Source organism: Ischnura elegans, assembly GCF_921293095.1.
Source record: "Ischnura elegans chromosome 13 unlocalized genomic scaffold, ioIscEleg1.1 SUPER_13_unloc_2, whole genome shotgun sequence".
NCBI classification, from domain to species: domain Eukaryota; kingdom Metazoa; phylum Arthropoda; class Insecta; order Odonata; family Coenagrionidae; genus Ischnura; species Ischnura elegans.
Window position 1 is genome coordinate 7,508,719 of NW_025791658.1, and position 20,284 is coordinate 7,529,002.

A 20,284-nucleotide genomic window follows, 5' to 3' on the forward strand; every position below is an offset into this window, starting at 1 on the left:
CTCCACATCCGTTGCGACGGCTTTAGTTTCCGTGAAAAGAAAGCGAGCGGTTGCCAATTGTCACCTGAGCGTTGCTGCAAAGCAGCACCAATCGCAGTCTGGCTGGCGTCGACGAAGAGGGCCAGGGAAGCTTCAGGGTCCAGGTAAGCTACAATGGTAGCCCGGGCGAGACGGGTTTTGCATTCTTGGAAGCTGTGAAGAAGTTCCTGAGTCCAGGTGATTGGCGTGGAACTCTTGACTGAAGGACCTTGCAGGAGCGCGTTGAGTGGTGTCTGGGCTGAAGCTGCGTGTGGAATGTGGGGCCTGTAAGAGTTGAGCATACCCAGGAAACGACGGAGGTCTCGAATGGTCTTCGGCTGTGGAAAGTCGTTGATGACAGCAACTTTTTCGGGTAGGGGTGAGCACCCATCAGAAGTTACGGAGTACCCGAGGAAGGTGACTTTTGTAGCTCCGAAGACACATTTGGCTGGATTAATGACGATTCCATAGTGAGAAAGGCGTTCGAAGAGGGTGTGGAGATGCTGAAGATGCTCCTCTTCCGTGTGTGAGAACACAAGGATATCGTCCAGATAGGCGTAGCAGAAAGGAAGTCCTTCTAGAGCTCCGTCGATGAAACGCTGCCAGGTCTGCGCGGCGTTCCGAAGTCCAAATGGCATGAAGTTGAATTCAAAAAGGCCAAATGGAGTTATAATGGCTGTTTTGGGGATATCCTCTGGAGCCATGGGAATTTGTGTGAAGGCTTTTGCCCAGTCGACAACGCTAAAAATGTTGCAGCCGTGGAGGGCAACGGAGAAATCTTGCAGAGTGCGAACTGGATAGCGATCTGGGATAGTTCGACCGTTGAGCTTCCTATAGTCACCGCATGGGCGCCACCCATCGTTTCATTTGCGGACCATGTGCAGAGGCGAGGCGAAGGGGCTGTTGGAGCGACGTGCCGTACCTTCGCGGAGCATGGCATCGAACTCAGCTTTAGCAGCGCGGAGGCGGTCTGGGGCCAGGCGTCGATCTCGATGATATATGGGAGGTCCAGGTGTAAGCTCGATGTGATGCTGTGTTTGATGGCGCACTTCTCTTGGAGCGCCTGGAGGTTTGGTGATTTCAGGAAACTTGGCGAGCAGGCGGCGATACGCTGTTGTGCCGGGGATTGTCCGAATGCTGGCCTGACGAGAAAAAGCACGGTGTCCCTGAGTACACAGGCCAGTAACTTGGTCGATGAGCTGGCTAGTTTTTAAATCCGGAACCAGGTGAAAATGATCGAGGAAATCCGCTCCAATGAGTGGCTCGCTGACTTTGGCGACGGTGAAACGCCAGACAAAATCACGACGAAGGCCTAAGTTGAGTCGGAGTGGCATCGTCCCATATGTGCTGATCCGGTATTCGTTGGCCGCGGAGAGATCGTAGTTGGTTTCCACTCGTCTGTCATTGCAGAACTTTACCGGAAAGATTGACAGATCAGAGCCGGTATCGACGAGAAATCGATGACGGGAGTATTTATCAGTAATGAAAAGGCGGCTGCTCCCTATAGGGTGGGCGGTGGCCGCCGTCACTGCTCGCCGCTGGAGTTTTCCGTAGCTCGGGAGCAGGGCGCTTGGCACCTCCTGGCTGCATTACCGAAGCGCCGATGGTAGTAGCACAAGCTGGCGTCGTCGGCTGGGTGGTAAGTCTGGGAGGGGCTTCTGGACCGTGAGGGAAAATAGTCTCGGCTGCGGGAACTGCTGCGTGAGCGCCGGTGCTGATCGTTTAGTTGCGAGAGGAGAGCCGTTAGTTGTTTTTCGAGGCTCCCCAGTCGTCTGGCCAGCGAAGAGAAATCTGTTGAGCTTGTTGTAGCGCAGACGGCGGGAGCTGAAGTGTCCGTTGAGCTGGCAACAGCGTTGACGGCTAGGGCTGGTGGTGGAGGCAGCGGTGTGATCTCGACGATCCGATCGGCGATTTTGGCGAGTTCGTCTAGCGGCAGTGTTGTCTGTGCTTGCAGAATAGCTTGGACGGTAATTGGAAGGCGCGTCAGCCATATTTGTCGCAAGAGTGTATCCTGGATTTGGAATGATCCGTTGAGTAAGCGCAGATGGCGTAGGAGTTGCGACGGCTGCCTATCCCCAAGTTCTTCAGCCTGAAGGAGTTGCCTAACCCTCTTTTCCTCGGAGAGTGAAAGGCGGCGGATAAGCTCATTCTTCAGGTGTTCATACCGGTTTTGAGCTGGTGGATTTGATAGAATGTCTTCCACTTCCTCGGCGAAATGTTTGTCCAATATGGAGACGACGTGGTTGTATTTAGTCTCTTCCCGTGTTATGTTGGCAAGCTCGAACTGCGCCTCGGCTTGTGCGAACCAAACTAAAGGCTTACTTGGCCAGAAGGACGGTAGTTTCACGGCTACGCGGCATGCCTCGTTTTGATTGGTTGCCTGGAGTCGTGCGGCATTTGCTTCGGCGTCGTGCTGGGGTGGCGGAGGTTGCGAAGGCTGCTGCTGCGGTGGTTGCTGTGGCGGCAAAAGTGGCTGCGGTTTTTGCTGCTCTGCCGCAAATGCCTGTTGAAATTGTTGGGCCTGATTGGCGAGGGCCTGCTGCTGTTGTCCAACAAGCGCCTGTTGTGCTTCCGCATGTTGCATAGCCGCAGTCTGGAGTTCTGTTCGAAGGTCGTTCAGTTGACGAGTAAGCTCGGCGATTTTTTCGTCCTTGCTGGGCATTGCTGGTTGCGTTCGTAGTTCGGGGTCACCAATGTAGCAGGCGTCGAAGTAGGCTGCTATCAATGAAGATTCGATGGAATGGTTTGGACGATGTTTATTGATTCGTGTATAATTCCACACTGAACTGCCGGCCGAAAGGCCGCAGTATTTATTCAATTTGCCAACTTCCAGTATGTTCTATCTTACTTTTCTTGAACATTAAAGAAACTTCTAGAAGGGAATTCTAGAAGGCCAAAGAAGTTTGCAAGGTTGGTTCATTCTCCGTCAAAATGTATGAATTGAAGTTCTTAGATTTTCTAATACCACCGGAGGAAGTCAGTGCAATTCGTAAAGTCTTCCCTGATTTTTAGAGAGGTTGGCTGTATGACATGATCATCGCAGCTTTCTTGTGGAAAATTGCTGAGTCTGTCCCTTCAGTTTTTTTCAGTGGATCCAGTTATTTATCAATATGTCACTGGAAAAATCTTTCAATCCCGGCCAATGGCAATCTTTGGTAAATCTGACCTTTCCTGTGTTACTAGAATAGTCATTCCCCTCAATGTTTGCAACTCACACTGGACCCTTATTGTTGCTTTGCCATTAGAAAGGAAATTAGAAGTCTATGACCCTGCTGCAGATGTTATTCACCACACTAATAATTTTGCCATTCAAAGATGGATAAAAGTGCTTAGTGTCTTATTTGGATGCACTGAAAGGGATTGGGAAGTGTCATCGCCAGAGCATTTTAAGCAGAGAGACATTCATAACTGTGGAGTTTTCATTTGTTGCTATGCTGAAACAATACTACAGGGAAGGTTGATCAAAGAGTCATTTGATGCAGACAACCCTAACAACACCGGATATCCTACGGATATCCGTTTCAGGTCCGCTATGTCCTATCTAGGTCCGCCGGCAATCAGGATATCCGTCGGATCTCCCACGGATATCCGAAGCCGGATGATCCGAAAAATGTCCGTATGGGATGATCATAGGATATTCTGTTACAGAGCTATAATAACAATAATATACAATTGTTACCATTATTGCATTCAGATTTGCACAATACCAATGCAGTTATACCATATTCATTGATGAAAACTAGCTGAATACAAATAACAACTCTGTCTGCAAAAAAATATTCGAGTTAACATTTGAAGTTTTTCCTGCAATTTTTGGTTTTCGCTCATTTTTAATACGGGTTTTCTGTCGAATACAAGCATATATCAATATAACAATGCAAGCAGGATACAGCAAATTCTTCGATGAAAACTAACTGAATACAAATAGCAACTCTGAATGCAAAAATTATTCGAATTGGCATTCGAAGTTTTTCTTGCAAGTTTTGGTTTTCGCTCATTATTAATATGGGTTTTCTGTCGAATACAAGCACCTATAGTTTGGAATTGGTGATTATAGCATTTACAAATTTCCTCCGCAATGATCAATATTATATTTTTCGTTGGAACCATTATATTACGTACTTATCTAATAATAACGGATTAAAAATCGTATTTCTATTCTAGCGAAACTAAAATCTGCTCTAGAAATATTTGCCCTTACATTTGATAAAATAAATAATGCACTGTTAAAAAATCTTTGGGACTACGAACCTCCGCTGAAACCAAAACACCGCCTCCCCAAATGTGCCCTCAACCCTTCCCATGTCCCTATCCCCTAATTCCCTGTCAAGTATTATTATGCCATGACTCTTTTAATCTGTAAAACGTGATCAACTAATCTGTCTGCTTTATTACTTAACGAAACGCCCAGGAGACAGCTGCAAAGCTGGGAACTGCGGAAAACAACAACGACAAATATACTTGGACTTGGAAAATCGTATTTCAAAACTTGCGCCATAACGACCGGCGGCCATCTTTTATAACATGTGACTTACAGCGCCCACAGCCATCCCCACTAAAGTTGTGTACGGTTGTGTACACATTCGTAGGTACTGTATTTTTGACTTTGTGAATTTAGCTGTGCTGTAAAATCTTATTTTACAAGCAAATTTACGTTGACGTACGCCATGGAAGAGGAAAATGATCCCTTTTTTGCAGTGGAGACTGGCAAAAAGGGATTAGAAGAATACAGTTTGTCAGCAATGACCCATCTACTGTTCACTGACCATTTAAATGTAAGTTAACGGAAAATGTTTCTCTATTCGATAGTAAACCAACGAACTTGTGTGTATCTAGCCTTTCAGGACTAATTTATTTCTCAGTGTAATTAATATTTTGTATGATCTTTGCGTGATAAAATACAATCCATTCAGACCGATTAAGTTTAAATATCAGTTCTCGCAGTAGAATCCATTTTTTTGCTGTTCTTTATGGCATTTAAGTATTATTCTCTACCTCAATGAACTCGTATATGAAGGGTTTTTCTCACAAATGAATAACTATTGAGAATATGTCGAAGAATTATAGTAATGAATGAGCAGTTCAGGACATAGCCATCAATTACCTCTCTCCGATCATTATCATTTAGGCATTGATTTGTGTCTTTAGTAAAATATTCGCTAATGCCTTACAGTTAGAAGAGGATGCAGAAAAATACATCTTCTGGAAAATGACGTGAGGTCCTCCGAGGATAAAAACAACAGTGTGAATGCCGGGATCAGAACATTCCAGTCTCTCCAGACCAGTAATTAGGAAGAGAAAAATTCTATAGCTACTGCAGGAGCATGAAGAGCCCAAGGAGGTGCAAATGTACCATGTAATCCCCGGAAATGGTAACGAGGAGGTTGATGAAGATAATTCGTATATATTGATCCACATTCTTCCTGAAGGCATGTTTACACTGTACATTAACTCGTAGGAGTCATTGTCTAAATGTATGAATGCATCAATTTACACGAAAATGCATCATGTTATAGGCACCCAACTTGTGTGAAGTTGTGTGCCTAACCATTGTGTGTTAAAAAAGTTAACGTTGGAATAGAAATACTTTGTCATACCTCTTACTCCGATGTTTATTATTTCGTTGTTTATCTCATTTTAGACTATTGTGCATTCCGTGAAAATAATCTACAGAGCATTGCTCTGCTCACATGTTTTCGCACTGTATTTACTTAGTCATAAGTGTTTTGGAGTTCAGAGATTAAGTGAATTCATTGGTCTTATCTATATGGACAGTTTATTTTGTGCCAATGTAAACATGACATTTGTTTCCATGTTATAGCTTATGTATGTTTAATAATTTTGTCTTTTAAAGCCATGCATGTTGTATTTGTTCACAGAGAAGTGCCATTTTTGTTAATTTTATAAGCTGAAATTTATATGATAAATCAAACGATTGTTTTATCTGGTTCTTGTCAATATTCAACTGTAACCAAGTGGTAATCATTCTTAACTATTGTTTGCTACAATTTTTCATTAAGGTCACTTTACAAGGTTGAATTTATTCATTGATACGGAAATGCAAACCCAGAAATTGTATCATCTCAGGTTTATTAGTAGGCATAGTTGGAAGCTTGGGTATATAGATTTTACCTATAAACAATGCCATTGTTGATGTGATTCTTCAAACCATTGAAATCTCAAAGCATATAAGATGTTACGATCTTCCTTGGAAATCATTTTTCTGAACTTTAAGGGTATGACCTGTTCCATTCGAATTCTTGGATTCACTAAATTTAAATTGATCCAATTCCTAAGAGGTAACATTAATTTTGAAAGTCAGTTTGCTTGAATTCAATAACTCAAATCATGTAAAAAGGCCTTACAAATGACAAAATAAGAAATATTAAATAGTTTTTAATGCAATTTTGTTTCTTTTTATTTAATCAGTAGTCACTAGTTAAAGCATTAATCATTCAAATGAAGGAATCTATTTGGTGTATATACGTGCAACAATATGCAAAAAATGGTATTAATATCCGGAAGGGGACGTCCTATGGATATCGGATTTTGGGACATAAACTATCGGATTTGGGACATGAAGACTCCTTCCACCTTGATAAGGTTGTCTATCATGTGCAGGAATCTTTTTGGTGTATATTCTTGCAACAATATGCAAAAAATTGTATTAATATCCGGAAGCGGACGTCCTATGGATATCGGATTTTGTGACTTCCTTTGGGCCGGATTTCCTTCGGATATCCGTGGCCCATCCGCAACGTCCGCCTTGGATATCCGACGGACATCCGTACGATGTCCATGTGTTGTTAGGGAAGTATAGGTAGTATATGTTTGACATGAAAACAGTACTGGACAATTTATTTATTTACTATATTATTTACCATGAGTTACGTGTCACTTTGTGTGTTGACTTCATGTTATATATTTTTTTTCTTCTTCTCTTCAACTTCTCTGTGCCATACTTGTCACTACTTTTCTGTAAATAAGTCCCTCCTTTCCACGCTTTTCTATTTCATTTCGGCTGTTATGTTTCTTTGTATTTTTTCTTAAGTTTATATATTTTATAATTGTAATTTGTTATATTTTATTTATTGTATTTAATAATTGTTATTTGTTATATTTTATTTATTGTACTATAAATAATTGTTATAATACCTCATGTTGAAAATTCTCTCATTGTTTTATCAGAGAAATATTCATATACATAATATATTTGCTAGTAATTCATCCTTTCTCTTAGACATGCCAAAAAAGTTAGTGTAAAACTCCATTAATTATTTGTTCGTGAACTTTCTAACCAATTATTTCCTTTTTTCATGACTTTTCCTGCCCGAGTTTACATACGAGAAAGGGGGCTTTCTTCCGACCTGTCAATATTATGCTCATCTACCTACCAGAAAGACTTCTATTATGTGAGAGTATTGGGAGAAAGACCATTTAGTTAACGAATTCACAGACAGTGATGTAATAGTGATGACTCTCAATCCGACAAGGCTTCACATTGACTATTTTCAATTTGATTGAATATTTTGTGAGCTCATTTTGAATGCACATGTGTAAATAATAGAATAGTTACTGACGTGTGGTAATTCGCCACCAGAATCACTTTTAAAGCAGCCTTTGGTGGTCCAACGCTCACATGAAAAATGCTGATGGGAATGGATTAAAATAGTTACTGGTAATTGATTACCTTCGGAAAGAATTTGTAATTATGGCTTTTTTCTCTGATGCAAGTACATAATTATTCAATATTATGTGTGATGTTTTATTATCGCTATAATAATTTTTTTAGCATGTTGATGATGTGTGAATCAAATGATGTTTTTACAAGGCCGTGATAAATTGTGTATTTTATTGTACCTGGTGTTCTCATTTTCCTTTGAGGTCTCCATTCAAGCCTAAGCATCTAACTAAACTATTTGTTTACAAAAGACTGTTTCGTTTTCATCCTTAACGCCTTACTGTTATTTTAGATACCAAATATATATCATTTGAATAACACATAAGTTAATGTGTTTAGTAAACATGGGTTGCTCTTGAGGTTTTCCCAGTCCATCGAAATGAGTTGTTGCACTACGTTTGTGTTTATTTTATTCATCCGACGAAGCAACATTTATCTAAAATGAATGGCTGACAAGTTACACGGTAATGAGTTCTTAAATACGCATTTCTTTCAATTATTTGACAGTCGTAGGGACTGTTCCCTGTTCTGCCATCAAAGTTTGCTTTTGAGGTTATCACTGTGCATCGGAACGCTGTTCAAGATTTTTTCCAACTTTTTTATCTAATCTTTCGTCATTAAACTATTTGTTTTCAAAAGACTGTTTCGTTTTCATCCTTAACGCCTTACTGTTATTTTAGATACCAAATATATATCATTTGAATAACACATAAGTTAATGTGTTTAGTAAACATGGGTTGCTCTTGAGGTTTTCCCAGTCCATCGAAATGAGTTGTTGCACTACGTTTGTGTTTATTTTATTCAACCGATGAAGCAACATTTATCTAAAATGAATGGCTCACAAGTATCACGGTAATGCACATTCCCGATGCACAGTTATCCCTGTGCATCGGAACGCACACATAAGTTAATATGTTTAGTAAACATATTAACTTATATGTATAAATCTATGCAAAGAAATATCCCAATTTTTTACGGTTACATATGTCATATATTACAACACTTTCGAATCCTGTTTTTCTTTCAAACTACATCTCTTCATTTTCACTTAATTTTTAACTTCGCAGCGTTTAGCGCCTCTTTGCGCATTTCGCCATGACAGGTTGCTTTCTGAGGTTATCCCTCTCTCCAATAAGAAGGACTTCATATCCCCCTCGTAGAAGTTGTCAGTCGGGTTCCTAGGTGGCGCGGATCGACATATATTCAAAAAGTTTGAAATTTGGTCGGTAGGTGGCGTCGGCGGCAAATTTGAATTCGCGCACGGTCGCCATGCAGATTGCTTTTATTGGTTTCTATAATTTCAATTTCACAAAAAAATGAAGCGACAGAAAAAATTGAGCCAAAAACATTTAAAATCGACATAGGATAGGTAATATTGAATGAAAACGGCCAATTGAGGAAATAACATTTATTAGCACTGATCGTTGGGAATAACAACATAGATACAAGTAAAAATAACACTGTAAAAAATGAAAATAAATTTCAAATGCAATCAAAATCCATATCCCTTTAAGACCACATCCCATAGGGCAATAACACAGAATAAGTTGCGACAATAGCAGAGGGATGGCATCTAATGATTCACGCGGTGATACAAGCACAGAGCAAGCATATTAGCAAAAAGTAAAATGTCCCTTTAAGACCACATCCCACAGAGCAAGAACACGGAGTAAGTTGAGCCAATAGCAAAAGGGTGGCATTTCATGATTCACGTGGTGACACAAGCACAGGGCAAGCATCATATCAAAAAGTATGATGTCCCTTTAAGACAACATCCCACAGAGCAAGAACACTCATTAAGTTTTGCCAATAGCAAAGGGATGACATCAATATAATGATTCATGTGGTTACACAAGCATAGGGCAATCATCAAAGCAGAAGTATAATGTTCCTTCAAGACCACATCCAACAGGGCAAGAACACAGAGTAAGTGGAGCCAATAGCATAGGGTTGGCATCTCATGATTCACATGATGACACAAGCACAGGGCAAGCATCATAGCATTAAGTATAATGTCCCTTTAAGACTGCATCCCACAGGGCAAGAACACACAGTAAGTTTTTTCAATAGCAAAGGAATGGCATCAAATCATTCATGCGGTTATACAAGCACAGGGCAATCATCATAGCAAAAAGTATAATGTCCCTTTAAGACTGCATTCCACAGGGCAAGAACACAAAGTAAGTTGTGACAATAGCAAAGGGATGGCATCTAATGATTCAGGCAGTGATACAAGCACAGGGCAAGCATTATAGTAAAATGTACAATTTCCCTTTAAGACCACTTCCCACAGGGCAAGAACACAAAGTAAGTTATGACAATGGCAAAGGGATTGCATCTAATGATTCAGGCAGTGATACAAGCACAGGGCAAGCATTACAGCAAAAAAAAATCCTATGCCCCTTTAAGACCACATCCCACAGGGCAAGAAAACAGAGTAGTTGTCCAATTAGTAAAGGAATGGCATCAAATGATTCAGGCAGTGATACAAGCACAGGTAATACATTAAAACTAAATCCCTAATCACTTCAGGACCTCCCCCCTTGCAAAAACAAAATATAGCAAAAAAAATAGAAGAGATACACTATGGATCTAATGCTACAGTAATTATACAATTATGTAATCAAGTTAAGATATTAATGACATTTTCCATTAAAAAAATAATTTTACACCTCAAAGTGAAACACTACATGCTAATATGAAAGTCACAAAATGCATTCCTATAAACATTAAACAGACATGCACTGATAACGCAATGAATCCCTTAAAAATAAATAAAATAACTACTCAAACTATTCTATTATTCCCTATTTAGTATCCTTATATATTTTTCTATGCCTACTATGACAATGCATTTCACTATATTTGCCTGAAGGGCCTTACCATGAATCTCACACAAAATGAAAGAAAAGTTGACTTGTTGGGACAACTCTTCTTCCATTTTGTGAGAGAGTCGCTCACAGGCAATTCCTCCAGCAACCATGTAATCCCCTCCCCAACGGCGACCACTTACTCCTCAGTGGGACACTGAGAAGGTTCATGGTCTCCCCTATGCATCTTAAGAAAGAGATTACATGGATCTGGATTGTCTGTGAGAAGGCACGAAGAGCACAAGTTACATGTGTTGTCCTTCAGAACTGTTCTTGTCACGTGTTGTGCAACGACTGCAACTGATTGCATTTCTTTGGCAGACAACTTCACCATTTTAGATGATGTTCTATTGGCCACAGGAATCAATCCTAGAGCATATTCTTCATGCAATAGAGAAGAGCTATCCTCATTATCTCCACTGAAAAGCTCATTCAACCCACTCAAAGAGCTGCAGTCATCAATTTCACAGTTACCACGTGAATTTGTGATAACCAATCCCTTGATGACAGCAGTCTTCAAGGCTGAGACAAATTGATATGCATTTGGAGTGCGATTGTACCCACAATTTTGTCTCACATTGTTGAATAAGTTTTCAATGGGATCCTGATTCAAACTTCGAGTGTTCATATGGCCGTACCTGCTTCCCACCCACTCCCATTACATACTAATTCCCCTAAGGGTAGCTATCCACCCCATTATAGAAGGGGAGGTCCTGAACTCGCATTGGAAAGAGGCAATTTCTTCCCCTTATACTTGGGCCGCCATTCGGGAGGGATGTGGTCTCCAGCAACCCCACGGCCTTTGAACATTTTTAGTGCCCTGATTTTCTCCTCTATGAGCCGCAATGTTTCCAAATGGTGGCTTCTGGCTGTCATTGGCACCCGATACATGCTACTGCTCCCAATACTTTTCGCTCCCGCCTTATCTCCATTCATGGAATCGAAGAGGTTGTTCATCAGGAGCAGCAGCTCTGCTGTCCCCAGTGCAGCAGTTGGTAAAACAGCTGCAGATAAAGGGACAGAATGAGATCGCGAATTTAATCTTTATCCAATATTATATGAGAGCTGATGAATGAACCTACCTCTATCAACTAAAGCCCCGACTCCCCGGCTAACATGGAGGCTGAAAACTTGGGCCGCAAGGAAAACCCTCATTTTTAAATAGCCATCTGGGCACAAATGGTTTTCCGTGAGCTTAAATAATCTGAAAATCACAAGAATTTAATGTGAAATGACACCAAGCTAAACAGCTGCAAATTTAAATGATAAACAATAGTAATTCCATTTTGAATAGCATCTTACCTTGTAACAAAAAAAGGTTTATTCTCTCCGATACAAAATCACAAGTTCAATTGCTATCACAAAACGGTGCCGTGCACACGCGGCCAAGCTTCGACCGCACTCCCTGGCTCCTCACGACCCACTGCCCGCGGCTCCTCCCAGCTGACTGCCTACACGCCGCTCACCAGCCCTCACTCCTCCAGGCAACCGGTCTTCAGGCGTTGAGCGCCAGCCCCGAATCAAGAGGGGCCCAAAAGGCGCACTTTACCCGTTACACAGCATCCCCTCTGAAAAAAACCAATACTGTTACAAAACGGGTCGGAGGTCTTCGATGTGCACGGTGCATTCCTTCTTTTTACGCAGAGATTCGAGCCGGTAAATCGTTGGGGACACTTTCCTCGTGACACGGTACGGACCTTCGAATTTAGGCTCGAGTTTCTCGGCGCGGTACTTAGAGGCATCTGATAAAACGTGGTTACGTTTCCATACAAGGGTACCTATCTCATACTCTACGTCCCTCCTCCTTAAATTGAAATACCGCGCTTGCCTCTCGCTCGCCTTTCGCATCGCTGCTTCAGCGCTTTCATAATACCTGGATAATCGGTCTTTCAACTCCTTGTGGTAGGCCGAGGGTTCAAAAGGAGTGCCTTTAGAATCATTCAGAACTCGCAATGGTTCGTTAGGTCCTCTGAGCTCCCTTCCTAAGTTTCAAACAGCCGGGGAGAAACCAGTAGTCTCTTGTTTGGCTGTTCTCAAGGCAAATATAAAATGGGGAATACCCTCATCCCAAGTCCTTTGCGCGCCGCGACAGTACATAGCGATCATGGACTTCAACGTCTGAATGCTCCTTTCCGTGGGGTTTGCGCGGGGATGATAAGGTGCGATATGCGCAAGCTGAATACCATAGGTCTCGCAAACCCGCTTCAATATTCTCGAGCGAAACTGCGGACCGTTATCGCACAATAATATTTCTGGATATCCCCAATGGTTAATGACATTGGAAAGAAGCTGTTTAGCGACATCGTCTGCCCTAACGGAGCGCAAGGGAATAGCGATCGGCCAGCGTGTACTAGTGTCTAGAAAAACCAATACATATTTATTTCCTGATCTCGACCTAGGGAGGGGTCCGATGATATCTGTTGCGACCATAGTCCAGGGGGGGGTTAGGTCCTTTTTTGCTCTCATTTCACCAGCCCATTTCCTCCTCTCGGTTTTAAATACTTGGCAGGTCTCGCAACCCCTCACGTATTTTTCTACGTCTCTCCTTAGGGTGGGCCAAAAGTAAAACCTTCTCATACGATAGTATGTTTTATAAAACCCTAAGTGTCCGGCATGGGGCTTATCATGATTTTCTATTAAAAGAGTTTTTCGGCTCTCGAGGGGCACAACAAGTTTGGCCTTTGCACCTGTCTCCACCTTTTGGTGTCCGTGATAGTATAAACGACCATCAAATATGACGTATTCAGGATTTGATTCCGGCTTGTCCTCTACGTTCTTATATAATTCGAGATACCAGGGATCGGCAACCTTCTTACCCTCCAATTCGGGAGTTCCTACAAAATAGATGCGCGAAAGCGCATCTGGGACGACATTCGATTTTCCTCTTCTATGGCTAATGCCGAAATTAAACTGATGGAGTAGCGTGACCCACCGAGCCAGACGCCCCTTGGGATTTTTGGAACACAAGAGCCAAATCAGCGAAGCGTGGTCGGTGATGACTTCGAAACGATAACCTTCCACGTACGCCTTAAATTTAATTATAGCGAAAAGTACGGCGAGGCACTCGCGCTCGGTTACGCTATAGTTTCTTTCCGCCGGGTTCAGAGTTCGCGAAGCATAGGCAATCACGTTTTCACCAGAGGCCGTTTCTTGACACAAAACCGCACCTACCCCCACTTCCGACGCATCACATTGGATAGTAAACGGGAGGTTAAAATCGGGGCAAGATAATATCGGGGCTTTTGTTAAACATTCTTTCAATTTGCTAAAAGCTGCCGCCTGGGCAACTTTCCAAAGCCAAGAAGACCGTTTCCTAAGCAAGAAGGTCAGGGGCTCAGCCACTGAAGAAAAATTCGGAATGAACCTACGATACCATCCGACAAAACCTAGGAATCTTTTCAGCTCACTTGCATTTTTAGGGGTGGGGTAACCTCGAACGGATTCTATGCGTTCTGGATCGGCTTCGAGCTTCCCGTTGCCTACTATGTACCCTAGGAATTTCAACTTTTCCTTGAAAAAGCTACAATTTTGATAATTGATTTTCAAACCGGCCTTTCGGAGCAGGGAAATGACGCGGTGAAGCATCTTCTGATGGTCCTCGTAGGTTTCGCTGACAATTATAATATCATCCAAATACGTAAAGCAATACGGTTCTAACTCTGCCCCAATGACAGTGTCCATCAATCGCTGAAAAGTTGCCCGGCACTGTGCAATCCGAACGGCATCACCCGAAACTGAAAGAGGCCTTTACCCGGTACGGTGAACGCGGTTTTATCCCTACTCCCTTGTTCCATTTCTACTTGCCAGTAACCCTTTTCTAAGTCAAGAGTGCTTACCCACTTAGCTCCCTTAAGCCTATCGAGGATTGTGGCAATATACGGTAGTGGGTAGGCATCTTTCCGGCTCAAGGTATTCACCTTCCGAAAGTCTACCACAAACCTACGCGACCCATCCTTCTTAGGAACCAAAATAATTGGGGACGACCATGGACTTTTAGAAGGCTCAATTACGCCGTCCCTCAACATTTCATCCACCTGAGCATTGATTTCGTCCTGAATTTTGGGAGAAACAGGATAATACCGTTGCTTATCGGGGACTACATCTCCGGTATCGATACGGTGGCGAATTACATCAGTTCTCCCAGGTACATTTTGAAAAAGTGCCAGTTCCCGCTCCAAAATATTCGAGGTTTCGTCACTAACTTCGACAGTTCCCATGTCGTTGCTCACAGCCAACCCCCTTTGAGGCGGGTCTTCTCTTAATATGATGACCGGGACTTTGGTTCCATCAGCAAAAATTAATAACTTTTCTTTACCAAAACGTATTGTTGGCCCACATGCGAAAAAAAAAATCTGCTCCCAACAGAATTTCGCATGGCATCCCCGACAAGACATATAACTTACTTGCCCATTTAAAAGAGCCAATTTTTACAGACGTACATATCGGTGGGTCTAAAGGTACTATTCGACCGTCCGCAACCTCGACGCGTTTGTTATGGCAATGAGAGACAAGTTCACCCATATTGGTGAGACAGTTTGCTATCTTTTTATTGACTAAGGAAATAGATTCCCCGGTGTCTAATAGTGCCTTCACCTTACGCCCTTTTAATTCGACAACTACAAAAAAACGTCCCTCTTTCGCGTAGCATACACGATCTTGGACTTTAGAGTTCATGAATCCGCGAACGTTTTCCACCCACTCTTTCCAATCTTTGTTTCTAGATGACGGGTTGGAGTAGCGACTCTCTGACCCCGTGATCAGAGAGTCGCATTCTAGTTTAAATCTACGCTTGCAACAACTGACCTCTTAGATATATTGGTGGACTTCCGCGGCTCAGGGCACGAACGAGTTATGTGTCCCGTTTTCCCACAGTGCCAGCAATTTTCAGCCTTAGTCGCGCTAGAGCCTCCTTGCACCTCGCGTTCGCCCGTTGGGACATAGCCAAACTCGCGATCAACCATTTGATGGGGCCGTGGAGGAGGGCGATAAAGTTTACAGCGTTCTTGTCGCGCCTCAATTTCTGCGCCCACGCTAACAAGTTCGGTAAAACTATGAATGCTTAGCGATGTTATCTTAGTTAAGTAGAACGGATGGAGATTATCTAGCGCTAAGGAGAGTAGTTCCCCTTCCTCCAATGAATTTTCCAGCCTAGCATTCATCGTTCTGAGCACTGTAATGTATTCATTTATCCTCTCCCCTTCGCCTTGCGTACGGGCAAACATATCTTTCTTTAGCCTAATATCGTACCCGACAGGCAAGCACGCCCTTCTTATTTCTCTTTTGAACTCTCCCCAAGAGGATATACTAAATAGGTTTGCTCGGAGCCATTGAGTCACCTTCATGCCTATCATTTCCGGAACTAAACCCCACATTTCCTCGTCCGAAACTCCCTTATATTCTTTGAAGGCGTCGGCGCGTTCCAAAAAGAGATTTACCCCCTCACCCTCATCACCGTCAAATCGTAAATTCCAGCGGACAATATCGTTTGTCAGCCCTCTTAAACGTGCTTCACCGTGATCGGGACCCTGAGGAGAGAGGCGCGTCAGGGCTTCTATCAATTGTGACAATTGGTCTGTTGCACGTACTGGTGTTGAAACCCCTCCAGCTTCTTCCTCGGATACACTCGCGGCGTGAATTTCTTTCACTCGATCCCTCAATCGCCGCCTGACTTCGTCCAAAGTTCCGGAATGGTCTAACGTGAACCTGTGACACCATTGCAACGCGTCCTCTTTCGAAAGGACATTAATCCAACTAGTTCCTTGTGGAACTGCCATTATTTGAAAATAATTCCCTATGCAAAAGGATAAAGGTAAAGGTACTATGACTTCTCGCCTCCGAGGTCCGTCGGGGCATTAATCTACGGGATGGGGTTGGACCGTGGTAAAGGAACGAGGGGTTTGGAAAGCAAAAAACTAATTAGAACACCGAAGCTGCTGGCTGTCCCACCAAAAACACTTAATGGGTAACTAATTGTAAATTCGTACTTACAGAATGATGTCGAGCCCCCACGTCGGGCGCCGTGTAACAAAAAAAAAGGTTTATTCTCTCCGATACAAAATCACAAGTTCAATTGCTATCACAAAACGGTGCCGTGCACACGCGGCCAAGCTTCGACCGCACTCCCTGGCTCCTCACGACCCACTGCCCGCGGCTCCTCCCAGCTGACTGCCTACACGCCGCTCACCAGCCCTCACTCCTCCAGGCAACCGGTCTTCAGGCGTTGAGCGCCAGCCCCGAATCAAGAGGGGCCCAAAAGGTGCACTTTACCCGTTACAACCTTCCACATGGATTTTAGCCACCATATACCGCCCGCACATGGCTCCAAGATGCCCTCATCATGACCACAATGCCCCCTATAGTTACAGGAACCATGAAGTCATGTGCCCAGAACAAGTTCCGGACACACTTCAAAAGATGTGGAGGGTCAAAAATTGTAACCACTGTCTTCCCTTCGAACTCAAAGGATGGTTCATCAAATGAAGCTCCCAAGAGCTGAAGGGCCCTGACATTTGTTGTAGCCATGTCACAGACAGTGGCTACTATTTTAAACCCTGTCCTTATAAGATGGTGGAGGACTTCCTGTATCAGGTGTTGTAGGGAAGTGGAAGTAACTGCCCCATTGCTGAAGTAGTATGCCACAGGGCATTTCCACTTGGACCAGAGGCCACGGACCATGAAAACCAAAGCCGTTTCAGCAATAACTTCCCGCCGTCTGCTACTTCCATGGTCCTCATATCCAGCAATATGGTCATGAACCCTGTCCCACGCCAGCTCCTTTTTGAGTGACATCTCATCAAACAGCAAGCAGTGCCTATCCCTTTCCTCCATTCTCTGTGCGGAGGTGGTGAGGAGGTTGAAAATGGTAGGGTTGATCCCCGTGGTGAATGGAAAAGAAGAAAAAAGCTTGGTGAGGGTTTTGCGGCAAGGAATTGGAAGGAAATTACGAAGGAAAGTATATGCACGAGGGGTCTTCTTAAAAAGGATAGGGCTTTTACCTTTAGTTCATGGGTCCACCTCCTACCTTTTGGCTTTTTCTGCCCTTCCCTCAAAAGAGTGCTTAAAAAAGTGACAGCAGAGGGGGATACATTTTTTTCGATGGACTTCATGAATCTGCTGTCAGGATTAAGATCAGATAAATAAGACTTTTTAGTCACAAGCTTTCTCCACCGATTTACTTGTTGGCGCTGATTCACTAACCTCTTGTACATGATTTTCTTGCGAGGAGTCAACTGATTGACCCTCGTCATGCCAAGGTCGAAGAGAATGGAGCGCTTACCCCCTTTTCGAGCAGCATATGATGACAAAGGTGTAGCAAGAATCTCACAAGACTTTGAATCATCTGCTGAACGGGAAGATTCAGTTTTCGTCATTGTTATTTTAAATGTTTTTGCCATTGTTTTTGTTTTTATTTTATGTTTCTGTTTCTATTTTTGTCTTTGTTTTTGTCTCTATTTTTGTCGTTGTTATTGTCATTGTTATTCTCTTTGTTATTGTCTTTGTTATTGTCTTTGTTTTTGTCTCTGTTTTTGTCTTTGTTTTTGTCTTTGTTTTTCTTTTTGTTTTTCTATTTCCTTTCCTTTTTCTTTTTGTTTTTTTTCTTTTTATCTTTGTTTTCGTAAATGTTTTTGAAATTGTTTTTGTCATTGTTTTCGTCATTGTTTTTGTCACTGTTTTTGTAATTGTTTTTTTCATTGTTTTTGTCATTGTTTTTGTCAACGTTTTCTTCGTTGTATTTGTCTTTGTTTTTGTCTTTGTTTTTGTCTTTGTTTTTGTCTTTGTCTTGGCCTTTGTTTTTGTCTTTGTCTTTTTTTTGTCATTGTTATTTTCTTTGTTTTTGTCTTTGTTTTTGACTTTGTTTTTGTCTTTGTTTTTGTCATTGTTTTTGTTAATATTTTTGTCATTGTTTTTTTTATTGTTTTCGTCTTTCTTAACGCCTTTGTTATTGTCTTTGTTATTTTCTTTATTTCGTCTTTGTTTTTATCTTTGTTTCTGTCTTTGTTTTTATCTTCATTTTTGTTATTGTTTTTGTCATTGTTTTTGTCATTGTTTTTGTCGTTGTTTTTGTCTTTGTTTTTGTCATTGTTTTTGTCATTGTTTTTGTCTTTCTTTATGTCTTAGTCTTTGTCTTTGTTTTTTTCATATTTTTGTGAATGTTTTTTTATTTTTTTGTCATTGTCTTTGTAATTGTTTTTGTAATTGTTTTTGTCATTGTTTTTTGTCAGTGTTCTTTACTTTGTTCTTGTCTTTGTTTTTGTCTTTGTTTTTGTCTTTGTCTTTGCCTTTGTTTTTGTCTTTGTCTTTGTTTTTGTCATTGTTATTTTCTTTGTTTTTGTCTTTGTTTTTGTCATTGTTTTTGTTAATATTTTTGTAATTGTTTTTGTAATTGTTTTTGTCTTTCTTATCGTCTTTGTTATTGTCTTTGTTATATTCTTTATTTCGTTTTTGTTTTTATCTTTGTTTTTGTCTTTGTTTTTGTCTTCGTTTTTGTTATTGTTATTGTCATTGTTTTTGTCTTTGTTTTTGTCTTTGTTTTTGTCTTTGTTTTTGTCATTGTTTTTGTCTTTCTTTATTTCATAGTCTTTGTCTTTGTTTTCGTCATATTTTTTGTAATTGTTTTTTTATTTTTTTTTGTCATTGACTTTGTAATTGTTTTTGTATTTGTTTTTGTCATTGTTTTTTGTCTTCGTTTTTTGTCTTTGCTTTTGTCTTTGTTTTCGTCTTTGATTTTTTCTTTATTTTTGTCATTGTTTTTGTCATTAATGTTATCATTGTTTTTGTCATTGTTTTTGTCTTTTTTTTCTTTGTAATTGTATTTGTAATTGCATTCGTTCATTTCTCTGTTTTTGTATTGGTTTTTGTCGTAGTTATTGTCTTTGCATTTGTCATTGTTTTTGTCATTGTTTTTTAATTTGTTTTTGTCTTTGTTTTTGTCATTGTTTTTGTCATTGTTTTTGTCATTAATTTTGTCATTGTTTTTGTCATCGTTTTTTTCGTTGTTTTTGTCTTTGTTTTAATCTTTGTTTTTGTCATTTTTTTTGTCTTCCTTTTTGTCATTGTCATTGTTTTTTTCATATTTTTTTTAATTGTTTTTATATTTGTTTTTGTCATTTTTTTGTCATTGTTTTTGTCATTGTTCTTGTCATTGTTTTTGTCTTTCTTATTGTCTTTGTATTGTCTTTGTTATTTTATTTGTTTTCGTCTTTTAATTGGTCTTTGTTTTTGTCTTTATTTTTGCCATTGTTTTTGTCATCGTTTTCGTCATTGTTTTTTCATTGTTTTTGTAATTGTTTTTGTCGTTGTTTTGTCTTTGTTTTTGTCATTGTTTTTGTCGTTGCTTTTGTCTTTGTTTTTGTCTTTGTCTTTGTTTTTGTCACATTTTTTGTAATTATTTTTGTCATTGTTCTTGTCATTGTTTTTGTCGTTGTTTTTGTCTTTGTTTTTGTCATTGTTTTTGTCATTGTTTTTGCCGTTGTTTTTGTCTTTCTTTTCGTCATTGTTTTTGTCATTGTTTCTGTCTTTGTTTTTATCTTTGTCATTGTCTTTTTTTTTGTCATATTTTTTGTAATTGTTTTTGTCATCGTTTTTTTCGTTGTTTTTGTCTTTGTTTTTGTCTTAGATTTTGTTATTGTTTTTGTCTTTGTGTTTGTTTTTGTCATATTTTTAGTAATTGTTTTTGTATTTGTATTTGTCATTGCCTTTGTTATTTTTTGTATTT

The 20,284-nt window shown here is 40.9% G+C and overlaps 2 protein-coding genes across 2 annotated transcripts; both read right to left on the minus strand.

The window, feature by feature from the left end:
• Positions 1-881: 881 nt before the first annotated feature.
• Positions 882-1,352, minus strand: LOC124172764. The gene has a single exon (XM_046552253.1). It carries the CDS (start codon positions 1,350-1,352, stop codon positions 882-884), a length of 471 nt encoding a protein of 156 aa, XP_046408209.1.
• A 191-nt stretch (positions 1,353-1,543) lies between these two features.
• Positions 1,544-2,680, minus strand: LOC124172765. The gene has a single exon (XM_046552254.1). The coding sequence runs from the start codon at positions 2,678-2,680 to the stop codon at positions 1,544-1,546; it is 1,137 nt and encodes a 378-aa protein (XP_046408210.1).
• Between the last annotated feature and the right edge of the window lie 17,604 nt (positions 2,681-20,284).

What these genes read in the sequence shown, in the direction of transcription:
- LOC124172765 (XM_046552254.1), bottom strand. Translation starts at nt 2,680, where the DNA reads ATGCCCAGCAAGGACGAAAAAATCGCCGAGCTTACTCGTCAACTGAAC.
- LOC124172764 (XM_046552253.1), bottom strand. Translation starts at nt 1,352, where the DNA reads ATGCCACTCCGACTCAACTTAGGCCTTCGTCGTGATTTTGTCTGGCGT.